The sequence below is a fragment of the Lissotriton vulgaris genome, unplaced genomic scaffold (assembly GCF_964263255.1).
Source record: "Lissotriton vulgaris unplaced genomic scaffold, aLisVul1.2 SCAFFOLD_2830, whole genome shotgun sequence".
NCBI lineage: Eukaryota > Metazoa > Chordata > Amphibia > Caudata > Salamandridae > Lissotriton > Lissotriton vulgaris.
The window spans coordinates 118115-140083 of record NW_028246861.1 but is presented as its reverse complement, the minus strand read 5'-3'; the positions used below and the strand labels follow the sequence as shown (position 1 = coordinate 140083).

General features: G+C 41.0%; 1 protein-coding gene across 3 annotated transcripts; it reads left to right on the top strand.

Moving 5' to 3' along the window:
• Window positions 1–291: 291 nt before the first annotated feature.
• On the top strand, window positions 292–21613 carry LOC147665728 (uncharacterized). 3 transcript variants are annotated; one of them, XM_086949564.1, is made up of 5 exons: window positions 292–343; window positions 2265–2381; window positions 3782–3937; window positions 10955–11089; window positions 21474–21613. In XM_086949564.1, the coding sequence occupies exons 1-5, from the start codon at window positions 292–294 to the stop codon at window positions 21611–21613; spliced, it is 600 nt and encodes a 199-aa protein (XP_086805690.1). The 3 variants fall into 3 exon arrangements, with proteins under 3 accessions (XP_086805690.1, XP_086805689.1, XP_086805688.1); XM_086949563.1 differs by having other exon boundaries at window positions 10955–11104; window positions 21489–21613; XM_086949562.1 differs by having other exon boundaries at window positions 2262–2381; window positions 10955–11104; window positions 21489–21613.
• The last annotated feature ends 356 nt before the right edge of the window (window positions 21614–21969 follow it).

Genomic DNA, 21969 nt, shown 5'->3' with positions numbered 1-21969 from the left:
ACGTGTAATCATGGCCTCAGTACAATTTTGTATTCACTCAATAAATATGTAGTACATCATATCATACAGTTATTTCAATATATTTCTGAGGGATGATGCCATCAACCAGAGAAGTGCTCCTAGTCACACACAAAGGATTCAGCCACATACTGTGACCATAATTCAGATATCCTGAGATCCACCCCTTCAGTGAGAGTATAAAAGGCATGCCCTGAGCATGAGATGTGCAGAAGACCCAGTAAGTGATCCAGGTCAGAAACTCCATCCCCTAATCTTTACTCTGCTAGCACCATGAAAGCCTTTCTTGCAGCTGTGGCCATGCTCCAGGCAATGATAACAGGAGGTAAGATGGTCATAAACTTGTACAGTTTTGATTGTTGTGAGTATACATAAAGGCGCACATAGATATTAAGAGAGTAATGATCAGGACAGAGCTTAATTCTCTCAAGAAATCTGCTGTAAGTTTAAATGTCCCCAGCTGTCTTTATCTTCTATCATATCATTGCCCTTTTTCCTTGTTTCTGTCTTTCCCTCTATTGTTCATTCTTTAGCTCAGTTTTAGACAACCTGTAAATACTAGGGACTCCCTCCCTACCCACAAATTCTAGGAGGGGCTATAGGTAATATTCATTGAAATAACTTGTATTCTTTAGGGGGTATTGAACTGTACCTTAGGTTCTGCTTGAAGTTCGGCCAGGCTGGACCTTGCTAAGGTTTTGAGTTCTGTACCTTGGGGATTGTCCTGCTAGCCTTCCTATGAAAGTGCAATCTAATGACCTCATAGAAACCGAGCACCTTTGGATTGCTTTAATGAATGTTAATTATTAATTACATTATGAGGATTGTGTTTCCAGTATTGATCATATACAATGTAAGAGGTGCATTGGAACAATGATCACAATCATCTTCAGGGCACCGGTTGTCATGGGGACAATTATATGATCCCGAAAATATTTTTTCCTGTAAGCTGATGCAAGATGAAGGTTGGCTGCTGGCAACAGAGAAATAACAGAACCAGCAATGTCACCAGACCCTCTTACTACAGTGCTCTCTGTCCTCAGTGTGTCTCAGAAGGAAATGCACAAGCACTTACAGTGCATTCTTGACAGGATTGTGTTGGTGCAGGAAAGAAAACCTTCCTGTACAAAAACAATCTTTAAGGGCGTTTTCCTCTTTCTGTGCGTGCTGCAGAATGCTGCACATATGAAAAGAGGAAATAATAAAGAGAAATAAAGTTATTTCTTCTCAATCCGCCTTACTTGGCAAGGCGTAGCATTTCGGCACATTCCCGGGTTGACAACTCATGCATTAAAATCCATGGCAGAATTCATGGGTCAGCCCAGGCTCCAATCATGTAACGACTCCCAAGTTGAAATGTAGCATAAAGCAGCGCAACCAGCTGCCTTGCATTACATTTCTATGACAAAATCCATGCAATGCTATGGAGATCAAAGGCTTTGTAAATATTACTGAAGCCTTTGCAATGTACATGCATCGCTCAAAATATTTTCTGGCTTATTTACAAGCCCCTTGTGCCACATGTACATCACTTTTCCCATGTTAAAAATGACTCAAAAGCAGCGCTAGGCTCTTGTAAATAAGCCCCTTTTTTCTCACAACATTTCCAACTTTCCATGTGTGCTCTAATGAACACCATTTTTAAATCATGTCTAAGCACAGAATTTTATAGTGGAAGGGTACACTTCCATTCCAAAATCCACGCGGTACATTACAGTACCGGCTTTGCGCTATAGTGCATAGCACAAGACAGAGAGAGAAAAACACAATATCTTAGTCAAAATGGTGCTGTTCGGATTTCTCTCTCTTTCACACAAATGTGGTTGTATTAATTCTTTAGTTATCTCTAGATCTTTTCATTTGTTCTTATCTATTTCTATTTGTCTCTGTCTGTCTCTATGTGCCTGGGTCCAGCAATTTGTGTGTTTTTATCGGTTTCTTTCTGTCTCATTCTGTTGCAATCTTCATTCTGCCTCAGTTTTTTCTCGTCTCTCCTAAGCACCCTTTTGTGTTTACATTACTTCATTTTTCTACTTTCCAAACAACTGGAACTCTCTGATTCCTTATCTATTTTCTGTTATAATTTGTACCACTAAGTTGCAGAACTTTCTTCTCTTCTCCTTATTCCTAAAAATTTCCATGTGAAGTGTGAATGGGCCCGCTCTTTTTTTACACGTATTTCTTTATGCTTGAATGAAATGCACAATTTTGCTCAGATCTCTAGATTGCATTTCTTTTTCCAGCAGATTGCCTACTTTGCGAACAGTGTTTTGCTACCGGCACCGCCCAATGCTCAGGTATCTTCAAGCAATGCCCTCCTGACGTCACCCACTGCATCACAGGGCTGGAGAACAACACAATGGGTGAGTGCCACATGCCACATATCTGTAGCGTAGCTCAATTCTCAACATTCTGGCCAGTGCTTAATTTGTAAATTAATAAGTACCAGGGCCCAATAAATTTCTTAGGAGGACACTGCAGCTTGCACCACCCGTGGTCCTTGTCAGCGCTGCCAGATACCTGTACTAATGGCACACCTACATGAATGAATGAATATATGAATGAATGAATGAGTGAATGAATGTATGAATGAATGAATGAGTGAATGAATGAATGAATGAATGAATGAATGAATGAATGAATATATGAATGAGTGAATGAATGTATGAATGAATGAATGAGTGAATGAATAAATGAATGAATGAATGAATGACTATATGAATGAATGAATGAGTGAATGAATGTATGAATGAATGAGTGAATGAATGATTGAATGAATGAATATATGAATGAATGAATGAGTGAATGAATGAATAGTGAGATTTCTTGAACTCATGGCTACTCCGAGGAGTGGTCTGGCACGGAGTAGAATGTAAGAGGGCAAAGTAAGAGGGGATTACAGAGTGAAGGCCTACATACCCTTATAGTCCTAAAAGTATGACAGTTGGGACAATATTAGGTCAGTCAAAGCTGTAAGAAGGACCTGAGCAAGCACCCTGGTATTATTACTTTATGAATCCTATTTTCAACTGTTAAACACTTTGCTCATGTGCTTTGTAAAAATAGACTAACAGAGCCACCATGTGGTGTGTTGCTGTTATGAAATAATTCAGGTGTCAAGCACTAGAAAACACCAGCACAAATTAAGAACTAATTCTGGCCATATACAGGTTGGTTATAAGCTTCCCCTGTGACCTTAAGAAAGCCCTTCCGTCGTAACCACATGGCGCAACTGGTTGTGTAACATGTGCTGGCCGGCATACGTTCCTACCTGGGTCCCTTGCTCGCTGTGCCACAGACTCACTAGAGAGGCCTACTAATGGTGCAACAGGTTTACGGTGCTTGTTTTCCTTTCTGGAGAGTACCTTGACTGGTTGCTCAAGATTGATTGTTCTCATGGGTATCAGGTCAGTTCTGATTGGCATAAGACAGGCTTCTTTTGTATGGAATGGCACAGTTCGCATAAAATGATAGGTTGGAGATCTAGTGGGAGTTATTGAAAGTGGTTTAGAATTGTGGAAAATGTTATGGGAGGGGCAAAGTGAGACACCCCATTTAAAAACAATTCAGGATGGATATTTATTTCTACTTAAAATGACATTTGGTGGATAAACACTGAAATTAAGCTATTTCAACACATTAAACCCTTGCTTTTTCTTGGTGTGGCTGTTTCATCCAGGCTTCTACAAAGTAACTATGTCTGCTCAGGATCTCATACTGATTTCTGTTTTTGTTTAATCAAAACATGCATTTGTGCCAACAGGGGATAATGTTATTGTAACTGCGTTCAAGGATTGTCTGAATCCCTCCGAACAAGCAGCCTGTGGAAGAGAGTTCTACTTGCAAAACTCTGTGTTCTCTTTCCGGATCAGTAGAACATGCTGTGACTCTGACTTCTGCAACAGAGGGGATGTGGAAGGTATGTACAAGAGTGTGTTAGGACTCTGACATCTGTTACACAGGTACTGTGAAGGGTCGATGCAGTCTGTGACTCCAACATCTGTAACAGAGAGTGTGTGCATGGTTGATGCAGCCTGTGACTCCCACATCTGTAACTCAGGGGGTGTGCAGGGTATGTTCTGTACTAGAGGGGCGTGCAGAGCACGTAAAATCTGTACCTCTGGCATCTCTAGCATAGGGGACGCACAGGGTATGCACATTCTGTGACTCTAACATCTGTAACAGAGAGTATGTGCATGGTACATGCAGTCTGTGACTCCCACATCTATAATTCAGGGGATGCCAAGGGAATGCACAGTTTATGACTCCAACATTTATAACATTCGGGATGTGCAGGGGAGTATGTGTACATGAATTAAACAACTTTAATTTAGAGATTGTGCAGTCTGGGCAGTCTATGACTCCAACACCTATAAAAGAGAGGATGTTTAGAATATGTACAGTCTATGACACTGACATCTGTATAGGATGAGCTGTGCAGGAACATACAGTTGGTGATTTTGGCATCTGTTACTGATGGGATGGGCAGGGGATATGCAGTGTGTGATTGACAGTTGTGACAGAAGGGATTTGCATAGTTCGTACAGTGTGACACTTCTGTGACACAGTGTCTAAAAGGTTGGCCAGGTATATGATGCACACTTATGATGGTGGGCACCAGCACCAGTCCAGATAACCCTTATGGTGATTTTAGTTGTCTTAGACAACCTTTAAAATCTTTTTAAGTGTCAGCTGTGAAGAGCAGCCTTAGGTCCAGAAGGAGTGTAAAGCAGCTTGTTTTACTAGAACATAATCTTATAAGTATAGATTAAATTAAAAAAGAACCACAGTGTATTTATAAATATTTGTATTTATTATAAGACACTCACTAATATTTCCGGATGTCTCCTAGCAGAATACTCACAATACTTTGTAATAGAAACAGGTAATTAGCACAAAATACACAGTGGTCACCAGGAGAGGACCAAACCATATACTAAAATAGTGGAATGCGAACCACGACTCGAGTCAAGACTATGTCCAGAAGACGTAGAAGTGGCGGGACCCAAGGAACCACCCAAGGTAAGTAACTAGGAGACCCACAGAGGCCATGTGCAGTGTGGGAACATTACTGAGGGAAAACACAAGTCAATAGGTAAGTCGCTGTTGCAATTTTGAAGAAGAAGGACCCTTCCCAGTGGACTGTGAAGAAACCCCTTGGAAGAAGGAAGGTTAATGAGACAACCCACTTGTGGACACCTTAGGAACCAGGTTACCTGTACCAGGGAAGATGCTTAGGTGCATAGGTGTGAAGTGGTGTTGGAAATCTTTGTCAAACTCAATGAGTGGCTTCTGGAAGATGCTGCTGCTGGCGAAGGTGAAAGTGTCCGGTGGAACCCAAAGATGTATTCAAGATGGGAAGAACCTGCAAGCAGAGGGTACAGAGTCTATGACACTCAGTAGTGACCTTGAGATGCTGTTGACGAACGGCCACTGATGTTGGGGGTTACAGGAGAGCTGACGGTGACCTTGGAACTGCAGCTGTGGGGACCAGGTTATGCTGTAGAAGACCAGGAGTTGTACACAAGCTGTGAGCGGTGGGGGTCTGGCAGGAGCACCAACAAGCCTTGGCAACTGCAACCAATAGGAAAGTTGAAAGAGGTGCAATGTCGGGAAAATCAAGGTCCGGCAGACTCACCACAAGCAGGGGAGTTAGGGTAGGCCCTGAGCAATCAGGGGAGCCCAGAAGAATTCAAAGCTGACCCTCAAGAGGACCCACAGTCCAGAGGCACTGGAATAGCAGTGGACCTTGAACAGCTCACCACAGATGCAGGCCGAAGGTGCAAGTGATGCAGTGTGGGCGAAAATCTTGGTCACTGGAGAGGTTGGGGCTTTATTGAGCTTGAAGATCTTGGTGAAAGGAAGCTAACAAGCCTTTGCAATGGAAATTTTACATAGTGCACAGTCGTACAGTTCCTGTGGCTCCGATGAGGGATACTGACCTCGAACTTGGTGGGAGGACAGGGCAGGCCTTAGGGGATGTTAAGAACCACCACCTCTGTTGCAGAACCTTTTGGAGTCTGGAAGAGCTCAGGATCAGCAGGCCCGTCAGTTTAGTTTATGTGCCTGCGGATGCAGGGTAGTGACTCCTTCACTTCAAGGGAGATTTCGTCAGGTGTCTTTGATGTCCACAGGCCTTGGAAGGTTCCTGTATGGTGCACAGGCATGGACGTTGCAGCAGACAAGCAGGGCAAAGAGATCAAAGGCAGCAGGACTCCTCCCGGTTGCAGTCTCGATGCCCAGAGCAAAGTCCAGTAAAGTCCAGAGTTTCCAGATGATCGAAATTGAAGTGATGTCTAAATTGTATCTTGTCCCATGACAAATCTAGGGGTTCACCCACAGGTAAGCCCTTAAGTACCTTAGGAGTTTTGAGACAATTCAGGGGTCCCTCCCTAAGGAGGGCTGTACAAGGGGGAGGATACTCCCCTGTCTTTTGTCCAGTTTCGCACCAGTCAGTATTGGGAGCATAGATACATCTACTAGCAGCATCTATGTGAAAAAAACATTGGCAATATACCCAGCGGCATTCATTATATATCATTGTGTGAAGGACATGGCAGGAAAGTTCTGATGGAGACGAATGGCCACCCAGCATTTCTTTCAGCAGTTGTGAGTGGCTGAGAGCTTGCCATCACACCCTATTTTGATGACTGCTGCTAATCACTGTGCCCACCCAATGCCATTTAAGTTTAAAGAATTCTTCTGGAGACAGGTGTGTTTCCTGAACAAGCACAATATGAATCAGCTGTGCATTTAGATAATGCAGAGTTTTTTTTGCATTTTATATAGTGAGTAATGCAGGTGTATCTTTCAGTAATTTCCACAGAAGAGCAAGGGAGACAGAGTCAGGGGAAAACCCGCACGTCCAACTCAATAGTGTCTGACCTGTGGTTGAGGTCATTTGACATGAAGCTTGGTACTGGGGGACAGAAAAGGGTTGATTTAGAGGAGGAGGGAGAAAAGGGGGTGTTAGAGATAGAGAAGAAAAAATAACCTCTCTAGTTTCTCAACTGGAGCTAGGGCATGCCCCCTGCAGCACCTATATCACTAAGGGACATACAAGGTTTTGCCAGCTGTAGTATGGAAAATTGTAGCCCCACATGACTCTGCAGAAGAGGGAAGAAGTAAATCGAGGCCTTGATCTACTGGAAATGATAGATGTCTTGGGACCAACATCTAACAGCTGCAGAAGGAGTGCCCTGGCAGAGAATGGTCAGGAGATAATCACATGTGTCACTGCGGTCATGGTATAACCAACTCTCAAACAGTATTCATCGCCTGCTAGCCCAATGGTCATGGTGACTTGAGGGTGGATGGGAGGTAACAAGGGAGGCATCAGGCTGTATCCAATGAGGCAGTAAGAAAGGACAGGTAAGTCCAAACCAACATTGCCATAAAAAAATAGGGTATTACACCTGATCAGACCAAGGTCTCAGAGTGCTCCCAGCTGGGGAGCTCTCATGCCATCTAATTGCCCAGCCACACTCCATAAGGAAGGCAGTGTAGTCTGGTTTGGTTCAGATGTTCCTGCATGCTCTGAAGTAGGCAAAAGAAACAAGTAATGGACAGAATGCTGGACAATGCAAACATTCATACCCAAGTCACAAGGTTCTGGGTTTAATCCATCATTCTTTTGCTCACCACACCACCCCAGTTTGGAACCAGACATATGCAAATCAGTCTTGACTATGTTCCTTGTGGGAACAGTCCAGCCCGAACTTCCAAGCCAGGTCCTCCCTGGACCAGAAACAAGCATCCTGGGGCAGGTTTCAGGGCATCACCCCTCATCAGCCAGGCTATCTTGAAACCAGTGGTGTAGTGAGCACGGGACCCACTTCTGGGCATACCCTTCCCACTTAGGGCGACATATGCAAAAGAAACAAGAGACTTGTGGTGAATGTATGATTTATTCAGCATTCCGTCCATAATTTCTTTGTGTAGCACTTTTCACCAGTCTGTTAAAAAGTCTTCTTGTGATTTTTCCGAGGATGGGTAGTAGTGATATAAGACAAAGATTGGAGAGTGTGATAATATCTATGTTCTGTTTTTTCTCTTCGGTAGGAATTCATTCAGTAGCGATTAATTAATTATGTTGTTAGTTACTGGATTAAAAATGTCTACCATCTTGTGAAGAACCGCAGGGGGACATGCGTCAAAGGGGATCATGATTACAAGCAATGATGGCTTGACTTGACTGATCCAGTGAGATTTTCTAAAAGGCCTGGAAGGATGGTACGACGAAGGTAGGATCAGGGTCTACATCTATCGGTTGTGTGTGTGAAGTGTTACATTCTTTTTGGATGTTAAGAATTTTTTGTTCAAAGAAGATCGAGATCTGGACACATAACATTTGTGATGGAGGAATATCCTTAACTAACATTTGTGGATTGGTAAAGGATGTTACCACTGTGCAAATCATTTTTTGATCATTTCGAGCATCTAAGATCTTGTTTGAGAAGTACTCTTTTTTCGCTAGCTTAATTTGTAGATGGTATTTTTTTCTGCTTCATCTGAAGAGATTCAGTTCATCTACACTGAATGCTCTTCTCCATCTCCGTCCCAGTAATTTGCACTGGAGTTGGAGTTCTGCTAGTATAGGCGTATACCAGGATGCTGAAATGCTGTTAAAGCGTTGGGCGTCATCTAAGGTGTTACCTGACACAGTGGGTATGGTAGCTCTTGCCAAATGAGGCAATACTGGGTTAGCTAGCATCTTCGCCCATTTACAGCCTGGTAAAAGGAATGTTTTTTGATTAGAGGGGTAGTTTAAATGTGGGAGGGTATGGTGAATGGAATCAGCATATAGTCCGACCAGACTTAGGTCACTGGGGTGCTGACTGTTGGAGAAATTAAATTTTAACATAAGCCATCAATGGTGTGCCGGCCTGCTGGGTAGGGACTGAGAGCAATTGGTGAAGTCCAAGATTTTCTAATGTTTCAATGAGGTTATCTGCTCCAGGATTGCTTTGGCATTCTAAATGGAGATTAAAATGATCTACAAGAGTAAAATTTGTACACCAGAGCATAAGGTGGCCAAACGCATCACCTAAAGTTTCCACAAATTCAAAAATGGTGCCAGAGGGTCAGTAGATCAGGGCTCCTGCAAAAGAGAAGGAACCATTAATTTTGAAACACAAACCCAGGCTTTCTGGTCCTTTCAGGGAGGAAAGCTGAAAGTTTATACATTACAAAGACTCACAAGGGATGATGGCCAGCCCTCCTCCCCTTGTTTAATTTCTGTCTTGTCTACAGATGGTATAATTTGGAGAAAGTACCAATGCAAAGTCAGAGTTATACCATTCCTTAAGCCATGTCTCAGTAATGAATAGAAAATCAAGTTGTAAGTCTGTGATCATCTCGTGGATGTCTTGGGCATGTTTACAAAGAGGGCGAGCGTTAATGAGGTGCCCCTCTCACAGTTTCTCTGCTCGGGTATCGGAGGGCTAGTTTAAAAAATCTTCAGATCCATTCTACATTTAAGACACGTAAGTGGGCCTTTGATTTTATGGGGTATCAAATTGCAGTTACATTTCACATCCGTGTTAGGTGTTTTGAGGTCTGAGGGCATAGAGATACCTTGGGGAGAATGGGCAGTGTGCCTGGCGCTGGTCGTATTCCGGGCATGGACGGGCGCAGGTGGACTTACTTTTGGCGTGCCTTCAGTGCGCCAGAGGCATGTCAACTGTGTGCATGCACTGCACATCCTCGGTGGCAGACCCATTAAATACTGGTGCCTGCCAGCCACTAGAGTGTTGCAGCACAAAGATGGGAGCTCAGAGTGGGCCCTTCCTCCTCCCCTAAGGGGGAGGGGGAACAATACAAAGTGCGAGTAAGTAAATTGGCAATAACTAGCTCAGATTTAAATTGAAGGTAAGCAGTACATCTTCATAGTTATTTCCCCCAAACAATGTTAACATTTTAAAAGTTTGTTTTCAAAGAACTAAGTCAATATTTAAAATCAAGAATCATGTAGTAGAGTTTAGAACCACCATACAAGCTAAGCCATGCAGTTAAATCTTAGCTTCTTCTGCTAAGGGTACCTTTGAAATCCAAGGCTACATTGCACGCTGATGTACAGCTGATAAGCAAGTGTTTTGTTGCCTCAAGTCTCCCAGACAAGGAGAATACAGGACCCCATTTACAAAGAATTGGCATAGGACAGTGGTGCAAGTCATTCTGCTACTCTGCCCTATGCCAATCTGAAAGGGAAGGAATTCACCTTATTTACACAATATGGCACAATTAGTATTCGAGCTCCAATACAGGCACACTTTCACCATGGTACAAGCGTAGTGTTTTTTTGGCACAATTGTTTTTATGCAGGAAGAGGCACTTTCCTACACAAAACCATCACAAGAGGCCTTTTACTCAATCTATGTTTACATCAGAAGGCAGCACACGTTGAAAGGGTGAAAACCGCTCTGGGATGGCATTTTTGGTGCTGCGCCAGGTTTACATGATTTTGAAAATCTGGGGCAGTGTCAAATTCCATGGGGGTTGAGTGGGAACACCTAAAGCAACAACCATGTCACGCCCCCTTGATGTAAAGTACGACAAGGCAGCGCTTTGATCTGCCTTGCCTTTCTCTCAATCTATGAGGCCATGCAAAGCCATGCCTCATAGATATGATTGAGAGGCCTGAAAAGTTTCGCTATGACAGTGTGGGCCTGTTGGAAATGAATGATACAATGTACAGGTCTAGTAAGTTACCAAAACACACACTATTCTTCATCAGTCAATAGTAAAGAATGTTTCATTTATGCAAAAATGAAGTAAAAAATCTGTGCCTCACAAGTTGAACATAACAATTATTTTATTTTCATACAAAGTGTTGTGTTTAATGCTACTGTTGTTAGGGTGGAAGAATTTAGCCATGATTTAGCACCCCGTTTCTGAACACATTAGGATTCTCAATTCCTGTTCTGTGTTATTTCAGTGCTTGCCTTGGATGAGACCCCGAATGGCTATAAATGTGACGAGTGTTTTACCGACCAGTCCTCTGGCTCCTGCACACCGACTGGAGAAGTTCAGTGCACCGGGGAGCAGAACACCTGCACCATTTTCTCAGGAAGAGGTGATACACCTGGTGAGATATACTGATTTTCATAATTATGCGTTATATTTCCCACCGCACTAATCTTCTTGGTTTCTGGTCCTTTCTTTCAAACTAAATGCTGCTCATGCTAATTAATTTTCATTTTTTTCATAGAATCCACCTGAATGTCTTCAATGAGCTCTGTTCCATCAAATGAAAAGTAGAAATCATGTCCCATTGACCAAATCTACCCTGATGATGTGGTATTTGTATACCGCAAACTAAGACAAAAAAGCAATGGATTTCTGTACAGGGTTGAAGGCAAACTAACCCAAGACTAAGATTTACAGTGTTTGCCAAACAGAATCTTAGACAGTTGACACTAGATTAGCAGTTGGATTGCATTGCCATTGCATTGTGCATGGTGTTGCAAGGGCAAAGGAATCCTCAAGTCAGATTCACCAACAAACACAAGGCCACCTTGCATGGCCCTGCATTGCTTGGTAAATCCGGAGTGATGCGAGGGGATGCAAGTCACTGGCTTGCTTTACTCTGCCCTAGGGAGGTGTTCCTTGTATGGAGCATGGATGTTAACGTTACCACGCGTCCACCAGTGTATTGTGGTTCATTCCTAGATTTACCAAGACTGTTAAACCAGGCAATGCTTCAAAATGGTACATATTTCTTTTGGAGGTACAATAAGAATAAATATCTTTATTTTCTCTCATTATTTCATCTTTCCACATGTGCTGCATTCTGCAGCACACTTTCAAAAAGGATAACACCTTCAAAGGTGTCCCCTCATTTACAAAAAAAATCCTGCCTCCAATGCAGACACCCTTGCACCATGAAGCAAGTGTTACTACTCTGGCCCTTAGCTGCACTAAGAGAGAGCAGGCTTGCGCCATAGCTTTTGAAGTTGTCTTTCTGAATTGCGCTGCATCAACGTTTAACACATCTGACCCTTGGAATGTGAGTATCTGACCACGACTGGTTGATGTTCGGCAGCCTTAGAGGACTCATCTCACCCGTTTAAATGCCTCCCTTGGTGAAAGGTGTGTGGTATACAGACATGTTATCGACAACAAAAATATCGAGGTAGTTAAATATCGAGTTTAAAATATCAAGTAGACAGAATATCGATAAGACAGAATATAGACTACAAAAATATTGAATAGAAGGACAATAATATCGATTCAAAAATATAGAATGGACAGAATATCGAATGGACAGAATATAGACAACAGAAATATCGAGTGACAGAATATAGGCAACAAAAATATCGAAGGACAGAATATAGGTAACAAAAATATAGATGGAAAGAATATAGACAACAAAAATATCGAATTTTAGGTAAGTAACTAAGTCAATTTATGGTATTTAATTTTTGCGTAATATAATTCTGGAGTGGGTTGTGAGTTTATAGGGGAATAGGGTGGGAAGTAATTTAATTATATTTATTTAAATATTTTAATTTATTGGTATTTATGTACAATTAATTGTTAATTAATTATTGAATGGAAACTAATTAAAATATAATTGGTAATTAATTTTTATTAATTGATTAATTGATAGTTATGTGAATTGTATTTATTTATTTTCTGGAGCGGGTTGTGGTTTTATAGGGGAATAGGATGGGAAGTAATTTAATTATATTTAATTACATTTTTTAATTTATTGGTATTTATGTATAATTAATTAGCAATTAATTATTGATTGGAAACTAATTAAAATATAATTGGTAATTAAATTGTATTAATTGATTAATAGATAATTATGTGAATTGTATTTATTTATTTTCTGGAGCGGGTTGTGGGTTTATAGGGGAATAGGGCGGGAAGTAATTTAATTATAATTAAATAAATATAATAATGTATTTGTATTTATTTACAATTAATTGTTTATTAGTTTTTTAATTGGCAATTAATTAACATATAATTAGTAATTAATTTTTATTAATTGATAATTATGTTATTTTAATCATTTATTTTCTGGAGTGGGTTGCGGGTTTATAGGGGAATAGGGTGGGAAGTAATTTAATTATAAATAATTTAATACTTTTTTTTGTATAGGTATTTATTTAGATTTAATTGTAATTTAATTTGTAATTGGTAATTATTTGATTTTATTTGGTAATTATTTTTATTAATTGATTAATTGATAATTATGGTAATTTTATGTGTATAATTTTTGGAGTGGGTTGTGGGTTTATAGGGGAATTGGGTGGGAAGTCATTTAATTGCAAATAATTAAAATTATTAATATATAAATTGGTATTTATTTTGAAATAATTGTTAATTATTTTTAAATGTTTTAATAATTAATTGTTATTTGTAAATATTTTGTATTAATAGGTAATTATTTTTTAGTAATTAAATTAATTTTATTATTTTAAATTGAATAATTATTATAATATCTTAAATTGGGAATTAATTTTAATTAATTTGTAATTGGTAATAATATTTAAATTATTTTCAAATCTCCATGAAGTATTTACTTTCCCTACTGTTGCACTCACTGGAGTGGGAATAGTAATTTTTTCCCCTACAATATCCAACGCTTACCCTACTGCTGCACTCTCTGGAGTGGGAATAGTAAATTTTACCCTCCCACTATCCAACGCTTTCCCTACTGTTGCACTCTCTGGAGTGGGAATAGTAATTTTTACCCTCCCACTATCCAACGCTTTCCCTACTGTCGCACTATCTGGAGTTGGAATAGTAATTTTTACCCGTACGCTATCCAACGTTTTCCCTACTGTTGCACTCACTGGAGCGGGAATAGTAATTTTTACCCCTACACTATCCAATGTTTTCCTTACTGTTGCACTCTCTGGAGTGGGAATAGTAATTTTGACCCCTACACTATCTAACGTTTTCCCTACTGTTGCACTCACTGGAGTGGGAATAGTCATTTTTACCCCTACGCTATCCTATGTTTTCCCTACTGTTGCACTCTCTGGAGTGGGAATAGTAATTTTTACCCCTACGCTATCCAACGTTTTCCCTACTGTTGCACTCACTGGAGTGGGAATAGTAGTGTTTACCCCTACGCTATCCAACCCTTTCTCTACCTTTGCACTCACTGGAGTGGGAATAGTAATTTTTACCCCTACACTATCCAACGGTTTCCCTACTGTTGCACTCTCTGGAGTGGGAATAGTCATTTTTACCCCTACGCTATCCAACGCTTTCCCCACTGTTGCGCTCTCTGGAGTGGGAATAGTAATTTTTACCCTCCCACTATCCAACACTTTCCCCACTGTTGCACTCTCTGGAGTTGGAATAGTAATTTTTATCCCTACGCTATCCAACACTTTCACTAATGTTGTACTCACTGGAGTGGGAATAGTATTTTTTACCCCTATGCTATCCAACGCTTTCCCTACTGTTGCGCTCTGTGGAGTGGGAATAATAATTATTACCCTCCCACTATCCAACGCTTTCCCTACTGTTGCACTCTCTGGAGTGGGAATAGTAATTTTTACCCCTACGCTATCCAACGCTTTCCCTACTGTTGCGCTCTCGAGAGTGGGAATAGTAATTTTTACCCTCCCACTATCCAACGCTTTCCCTACTGTTGCACTCTCTGGAGTTGGAATAGTAATTTTTACCCCTACGCTATCCAACGCTTTCCCTAATGTTGCAGTCACTGGAGTGGGAATAGTAATTTTTACGCCTACGGTATCTAACGCTTTCCCTACTGTTGCACTCACTGGAGTGGGAATAGTAATTTTTACCCCTACGCTATCCAACGCTTTCCCGACTGTTGCACTCTTTGGAGTGGGAATAGTAATGTTTACCCCTAGGCTATCCAACGTTTCCCCTACTGTTGCGCTCTTTGGAGTTGGAATAGTAATTTTTACCTCTACGCTATCCAATATTTTCCCTACTGTTGCACTCACTGGAGTGGTTATATTAAATTTAACCCTCTTGCAGTGAAAATATTGTATATGTTTTGTTAATAATATGTATATATATATATGTATTAAACATTTTCTTTTGTATTTTAAAATTACATTAATTATTTAATAATTTTACATTTATTTAATTATTTTAAGTATGTTTAAATTAATTATATTTTTATTATATTACTTTTAAATTAATTTTAAGACATTTAAAACAATCGATATTTTGACAGTTTATATTTTTTGCAATCGATATTTTGGAGTCAATATTTTTGTACATACCTGTTTTTAGATAGACAGTCGATATTCTGGCATTCTATATTTTTACCTCGATATTTTGGTAGTCGAAATGTTGTTTATCGATATCATGTCAGTGATCCAGGTGTGCCTCTTGGAAAAGGGCTAATGTCAGTGCTTAGATATTTTCCTGTTTAATATGAGTGCAGCACATTAACTTTGAGCATGATGAAAGTAAGAGGGTTTTGAGCTATGGTAGTGGCCATTAGCAAGTTTAGCTGGTATACAGTAGGAAGAAGGAAGGCAAGTGTATTTGGTAGTGGACTGCTGTGGTGGTGTCACAGTACCAATTTGTAGGAGGTGGGGAAGGGAGTGTGCAAGGTCAAGGACATGGGGAGGAGGGAGAGCACCGTATTATTGAGGTGCTGTGGGTGCACAGGAGTGGTGCAGGTGAAGGGGAGCCTGAACCCCAACATTATCTAAGGGCATGTGCGGGAGGTAGGCAGATCAGGAGGATTTGGCACAGGGAGGTTAAGCCAATATGGATGCAGAACAGACAAAGTAAAAAAGGGTGGTAAGGGTATGAGTAGTAAATGAATGTTCAGGTGGTGTTACAGTATCTGTTTCATGTGTGTTGATACCCCTCTGGGAGACATCAGATAGCATGGGGTAATCATGATGGTCATGCAATTAATATGTAAGTATAGTCAGTGTGTCATGACTGGGGGAGAGAGTAGAGAAAATGATACAGGCCAACTAGACCAATGGCAGACAAGAAACTGTCAATGTATGATGATGTATAGAGGCCATTCATAAAGATGGGAAAGAGAGGAGGGCTTCTTGCCAGAGGTAGGAACACAAGTGCAATAACAGAGACGTGAGCAAGTATAGCAACTTTACCAGAACTGGTCTAAAATACTATCACAAACAGGAGCATTAATATCAGCATCAACATTAACATCAGCATAGTGGTCCCCTAGTTGGTCTCAACTGCACACATCAATGTCCCAGGTGAAGGCATATATCTAGAAACGCCCAATAAAAAACCCTCATGCACGTGCTGGTAAATTTAGCGGTGTTTAGGCGGTATATCTTGTTTCTCCGCCGTCCCTCACACGTGTGTGCATAGTCATAGGGTTAGTTTTTTATGCAACCTCCATCCAGGAGGCATTACCCATTGTTAAAAACAGTAGTGATCAGTGATAGTGATTGTGACATGAAAATGTGGAAAAATAAAATTGTCTCTCTTATCCAGAAAAATTAATTTTATTAGTTCTGTTTTGGAGGCAAAAATTTAAAAATTCAATCGGTGAACTAGAGTGATTATGACTCGTTCACACTCAATAAGTGGTATAGGTCGACATGTTTCAGCCCTTATATCGCCAGGTGGGTCATATGGGCTTTCTTCAGGACCACAGTGCAAAACAGAGACCTCTCACGTCTCTATTAGTGAAAAAGAAAAAAGTTCTAATGGAACATATCGTTATGTTGCTCCTATTGAGGTCAAAATTGTACCTGAAAAGAAAAAAGGACATACTAGACACAAGGTAAAGGGTAATGGGAAACATTTAAGACTGTTCAACTGGTTTAAATCACCAGGAACAAGTATAACGGACAGTGGCGTCGCAACTAAAAAAAATGGCAATACTTTGCACTGACTACCCTAATCAAAGAATAGGGTCAAGTCTCTCATTTATGGCATTATAAGTTCTAAAAACTTCAATTTGTGGACTTGGACTTATTGGTAGAAATTACTCTCGAACTGTGATATGGAGCAAGTTGCAAATGAATAGTACGTGTTTGGAGCTACTAGCTGTTGTTTAAATGAAGGTGGCAAATTCTATTTATGAAATAAATTCTCACTTTACTCTATGTTTATTTTTTAATTATTATTATTCAGGATTAGAGATGATTCCTGATTTGCTTTCTTTTGAGACAAAGGTCAGCCTTCCCGTGTATATGTCAACCCTTCATAAGTGAAGTTAAAAGTGACGCGTTTATTCGGGTGACGATTTTCAGAAACATTCGTGTTTTTATCATTAGCCTTCTCAACATCAATCCCAAGTGTCATTCCACAGCATATTAGTGCAGGTATAGTGTATTTTACTACTCATTCAGTTTCAACCAACACGCGGCGCTCATCTATTACCAACCCATTCGTAAGACATACCTTCGTTTTTGGCTATATTAAGCCTCTTCAGGATCTGGGTGGGTCAGGGAGGCACTCTAAAATAATAAACATTTGTTCAGACGGAGGTACCAAGTCTTTTAATACTTTACGGTTCTGCCGCATTCTGGTCCTCGTGCTACCTCTGGCTCTCCATCAGTTGCTTGTGCTGACTCTGCCACCTCTAGTCCCGGAAAACAAGTTGCACTTCCGGGCGTTCGTTTTTTAGTGTAGTGAATGGAATTAAGGTCGTAAACAGACTTTATTGGTGTTTCGTGTTGTAGTCTGTTTTCAGATCTGGGGTGATATGTAGAAGAAGAAGGCTAATGATAAAAACACGAATGTTTCTGAAAATCGTCACCCGAATAAACGAGTCACTTTTAACTTCACTTATGAAGGGTTAACATATACACGGGAAGGCTAACCTTTGTCTCAAAAGAAAGCAATTCAGGAATCATCTCTAATCCTGAATAATAATAATTTAAAAATAAACATAGAGTAAAGTGAGAATTTATTTCATAAATAGAATTTGCCACCTTCATTTAAACAACAGCTAGTGGCTCCAAACACGTACTATTCATTTGCAACTTGCTCCATATCACAATTCGAGAGTAATTTCTACCAATAAGTCCCAGTCCACAAATTGAAGTTTTTAGAACTTATAATGCCATAAATGAGAGAGTTGACCCTATTCTTTGATTAGGGTAGTCAGTGCAAAGTATTGCCATTTTTTAGTTGCGATGCCACTGTGCGTTATACTTTTTCCTGGTGATGTAAACCAGTTGAATAGTCTTAAATGTTTCCCATTACCCTTTACCTTGTGTCTAGTATGTCCTTTTTTCTTTTCAGGTACAATTTTGACCTCAATAGGAGCAACATAACGATATGTTCCATTAGAACTTTTTTCTTTTTCACTAATAGAGACGTGAGAGGTCTCTGTTTTGCACTGTGGTCCTGAAGAAAGCCCATATGACCCACCTGGCGATATAAGGGCTGAAACATGTCGACCTATACCACTTATTGAGTGTGAACGAGTCATAATCACTCTAGTTCTCCGATTGAATTTTTACATTTTTGCCTCCAAAACAGAACTAATAAAATTAATTTTTCTGGATAAGAGAGACAATTTTATTTTTCCACATTTTCACGTCACAATCACTATCACTGATCACTACTGTTTTTAACAATGGGTAATGCCTCCTGGATGGAGGTTGCATAAAAAACTAACCCTATGATTATGCACACACGTGTGAGGGACGGCGGAGAAACAAGATATACCGCCTAAACACCGCTAAATTTACCAGCACGTGCATGAGGGTTTTTTATTGGGACTACTCAGAACAGTTACGGCATACCCAAAGTTATGCAGGACAAGTGATCCTTCCCCCCCTGATCAGAATATATTACCTTAGGAAATTGGTTGGATCACAAATTCCTCCTTCCCTCCACATTGATTCCGATATATCTAGAAACACCTTCCTTTTAGTGGTGCTCTCTGATGATAAGTCCACTGTGTGTATCCTGTATATTGAGGAGGGTTTGAGCATGACTTAGAAAACAGGCTTTCAGCATAGGAAGTCTGCTGAAGCATACAGTAGAGGAGTATGTAGTATAAGACCAAATGCTATGTGCTGTTTGAATTTCCAGTTGGGGCTAAAGGACAGACCAGTGATCCATGGGATAAGATCCAAGAGGAACGTGTTGGTGTCATTGCGTTCTAGACATTCTGGTATTCCATATTGGCAGATGTTCAGGTGGGGCGACCAGTCTTAAAGGTCAACTTATATTTGTGGGATTGTTGTCCAGTTCCAGGTGCCCCTATCAGTCATCTGTGTTGACTTGCTACCCATCCACTATGTCCACTTGTGCTTGAAAGAGCTTATATTGTCCTATATCTTCTTGACTTCTTCATAAGATCGGTTATCTTCAGGCCTATGAAAGACAGCTGTAGAAGGTACGTTTCTTGAGGATGGCATCAAGGTGTTTTTCCAGTGATGATGATGCAGAGACCAACTTCTTCCCCCTCCCACACTACACCCTTGAAGAGTAGCTAGTGAGAGGATTTATATGGGAATATTGTGTTAGGAGCCGGGTTCAGTAAAAGATGTAAAGAAGGCAAGGCCCAGGTGTACAGTGATGTGAGACAGATGAGAGACAGCAATCACTGTCCTGTCCAGGTGAGGTTAGACAGTATAGCTCCCTGGTAGGCCGCCACTTCAGGAAAGTGTGAATCGGCCGGGCCAAGACATGTAGTGCAGTATCGTCAACAAAAAAAGGTGTATCATCTCAGGTCCTGATACTCCAGTGGGTTGGCCTAGAAAATAGCAGGAAAGGAGACCAACAATGGGCTAAGCTGAAAGCCTTCCATGAGCAAGGGATCCAGTCATTGGTGATAGTGTCCAAGGTTCCAACAGTCTCTGGAATGTGTGGGTCACACCTGAAGACCAGGATCTAGGTAGTGGAGAGGGTCTTTTGAAGAGAGGCCCAAGAAACCGGTGGGGGTGGGCCTAATTTCAACAAGGCCCAGAGAAATCCAGGTTGCACCATGGTTCTGATATTAGAGCCGCTCTGCTCTGGTGATAAGAATCGTGTCCCCAGTGGAGCCCATTGCATTGACTTGTATGGTTCACCTGTGATAGACACTGATGAAGCGAAAGGGGAATAGTCCGGCAGTGATGGGCAGTGGAGACACTAGTCCTTCCAGCTTCAATCAGCATTATAAGATGTTGTTAGGAGGCACCAGCAGCAGTTACAGATGCCCATAATCCAGCAGACTCTGTCCGAGCAGCAGATAGCAGAGCCGGCAGCAAGCAGACTCTGTCCGAGCAGCAGACAGCAGAGCCGGATGGGAAAAAGGGGCAGCAGTGACCTACAGTGCTTCAAGACCTCAGGGACACAGTGGCTGAGCATATTTACAGAGCCTATGATATGGCTCAAAGCATGAACAGGTGTCCACAAGGCATATTCCCACTGGGGAAGAAAGCAGGGACGGCTGGGTGTAGAAGAAGGGACCATCTTGTTCTCCGAGTCATCCAGAACCACATAGAGTGGAGCAGTCTACAATTGTAGAGTGACTCAGTCCCACCTAATCAATATATATCTAGGGAAATGCTTTTCATAATATTTTTTTGTTCTCCTGCCTGTTGGAGAAAGAGATGATAAGATACAAAAGTAGATGGAAAACTATATAATTCTTTCTTTCTCTGCAATTCTTACCTTTCTGCTTTGCCTAAATGTCCATCATACAGTACATCCCAAGGAAATACACCCCACATGATCAATATTCTTTGAAATAATGTGACACTACAGTACATAGTAAATAGCAGGTGGTCAGGATGGGGATTATACAGCTTTCCTAACACCTGCAGTCCATTCACCATTGCAGGTTCTGGAATTCACCACTGGACACAAACTCAACAGACAGCCAGCAACAAAACAAGAAAAGAACCAATACCTACTTTGTCATCATGCGTGTGTGTCTCAGCTGTTTTAAAGGACGGGTTCTCCCAAGTGATTCCATAAATGTAGGGAAGGCTCTGCGACTTCTTTAGGGTGCAAAGTCTAGTAAGTCTCCACCAAATTTCATGTTGGAGCCAAAAGGACCACAGGAGTGCGTTGTTCTTGCTGTACCCCCCGCAGAAAGAAAGATGGTTCATATTTATTCTCATGGAATTTTTTGTGAGCTCACACTGGTGGGCTCATCACCAGGGTGAGGTATCATAAAAAGATATACAAATAAAAATAAAATAATTGTATTTTCTGTCATGAATGAGGTACAGATAACTACAACATTTGCACAAAACAAGTGAGCATTCCCGTGTTTAGCTAATCTGTAATAAAATATTGTGGGCCATTGATATTTATTGTTGGCAATGTACAGTTGAAATTATTACCTACCTGTCAGGCTTACAGTGCCCTTGTTTCATGCAGTGGTCTTAATTCCCACCATAAGTACATGTATAAACCTTTTGTGACAGTTTTCAATACCTGCCAGTGTGTGTATTAGTGGCTAATCTGAGACCTTGGGAAATTTAGACCAGGATGGGCATGATGTCTTTCCTAGCTCGAGAAAATTGTAGCAGCATTGCTAATGACTGATTATTGTCTGTGTGCTTTTTCCACAGGTGGAACTGTGAAACCGACTAGCCTGAAAGCATGTGTTACTCCAGATTACTGTGACTTATTCTACCTACCCGTGTCCCAAGTCTATATTAATGAATTACGGTGCGTTCCTGCCAAGAAGCTGTGAGACCATTTTTCGCACCTTTGATGCAGTCCCACCCGCCTTAGTAATAGTTAGTAGAAACATTCCTAAAGCTCTACAAGTACCTGCCATGAAGAGGACCTTCTAAGAATGAAGCAGAAGAAGTCATGTCAGCCTCCCTGGGACACAGAATACAAGAAAGCATTGTGCGTAGTACTGTTTATGCCACCATGCTGTTTATGTACCACTGGCCTCTATATTCAGCCATGTATAGCGCTGGGGCACCTCAGAGGGAATCCTCTCCTTGGTGCATCAAGCGCTTGAAGCCCTGATACTGCAACCACCCAAAGATACTGGCTTGGGATCAGATTAGATTCTCCTTCCGATAGGATACTAATGCT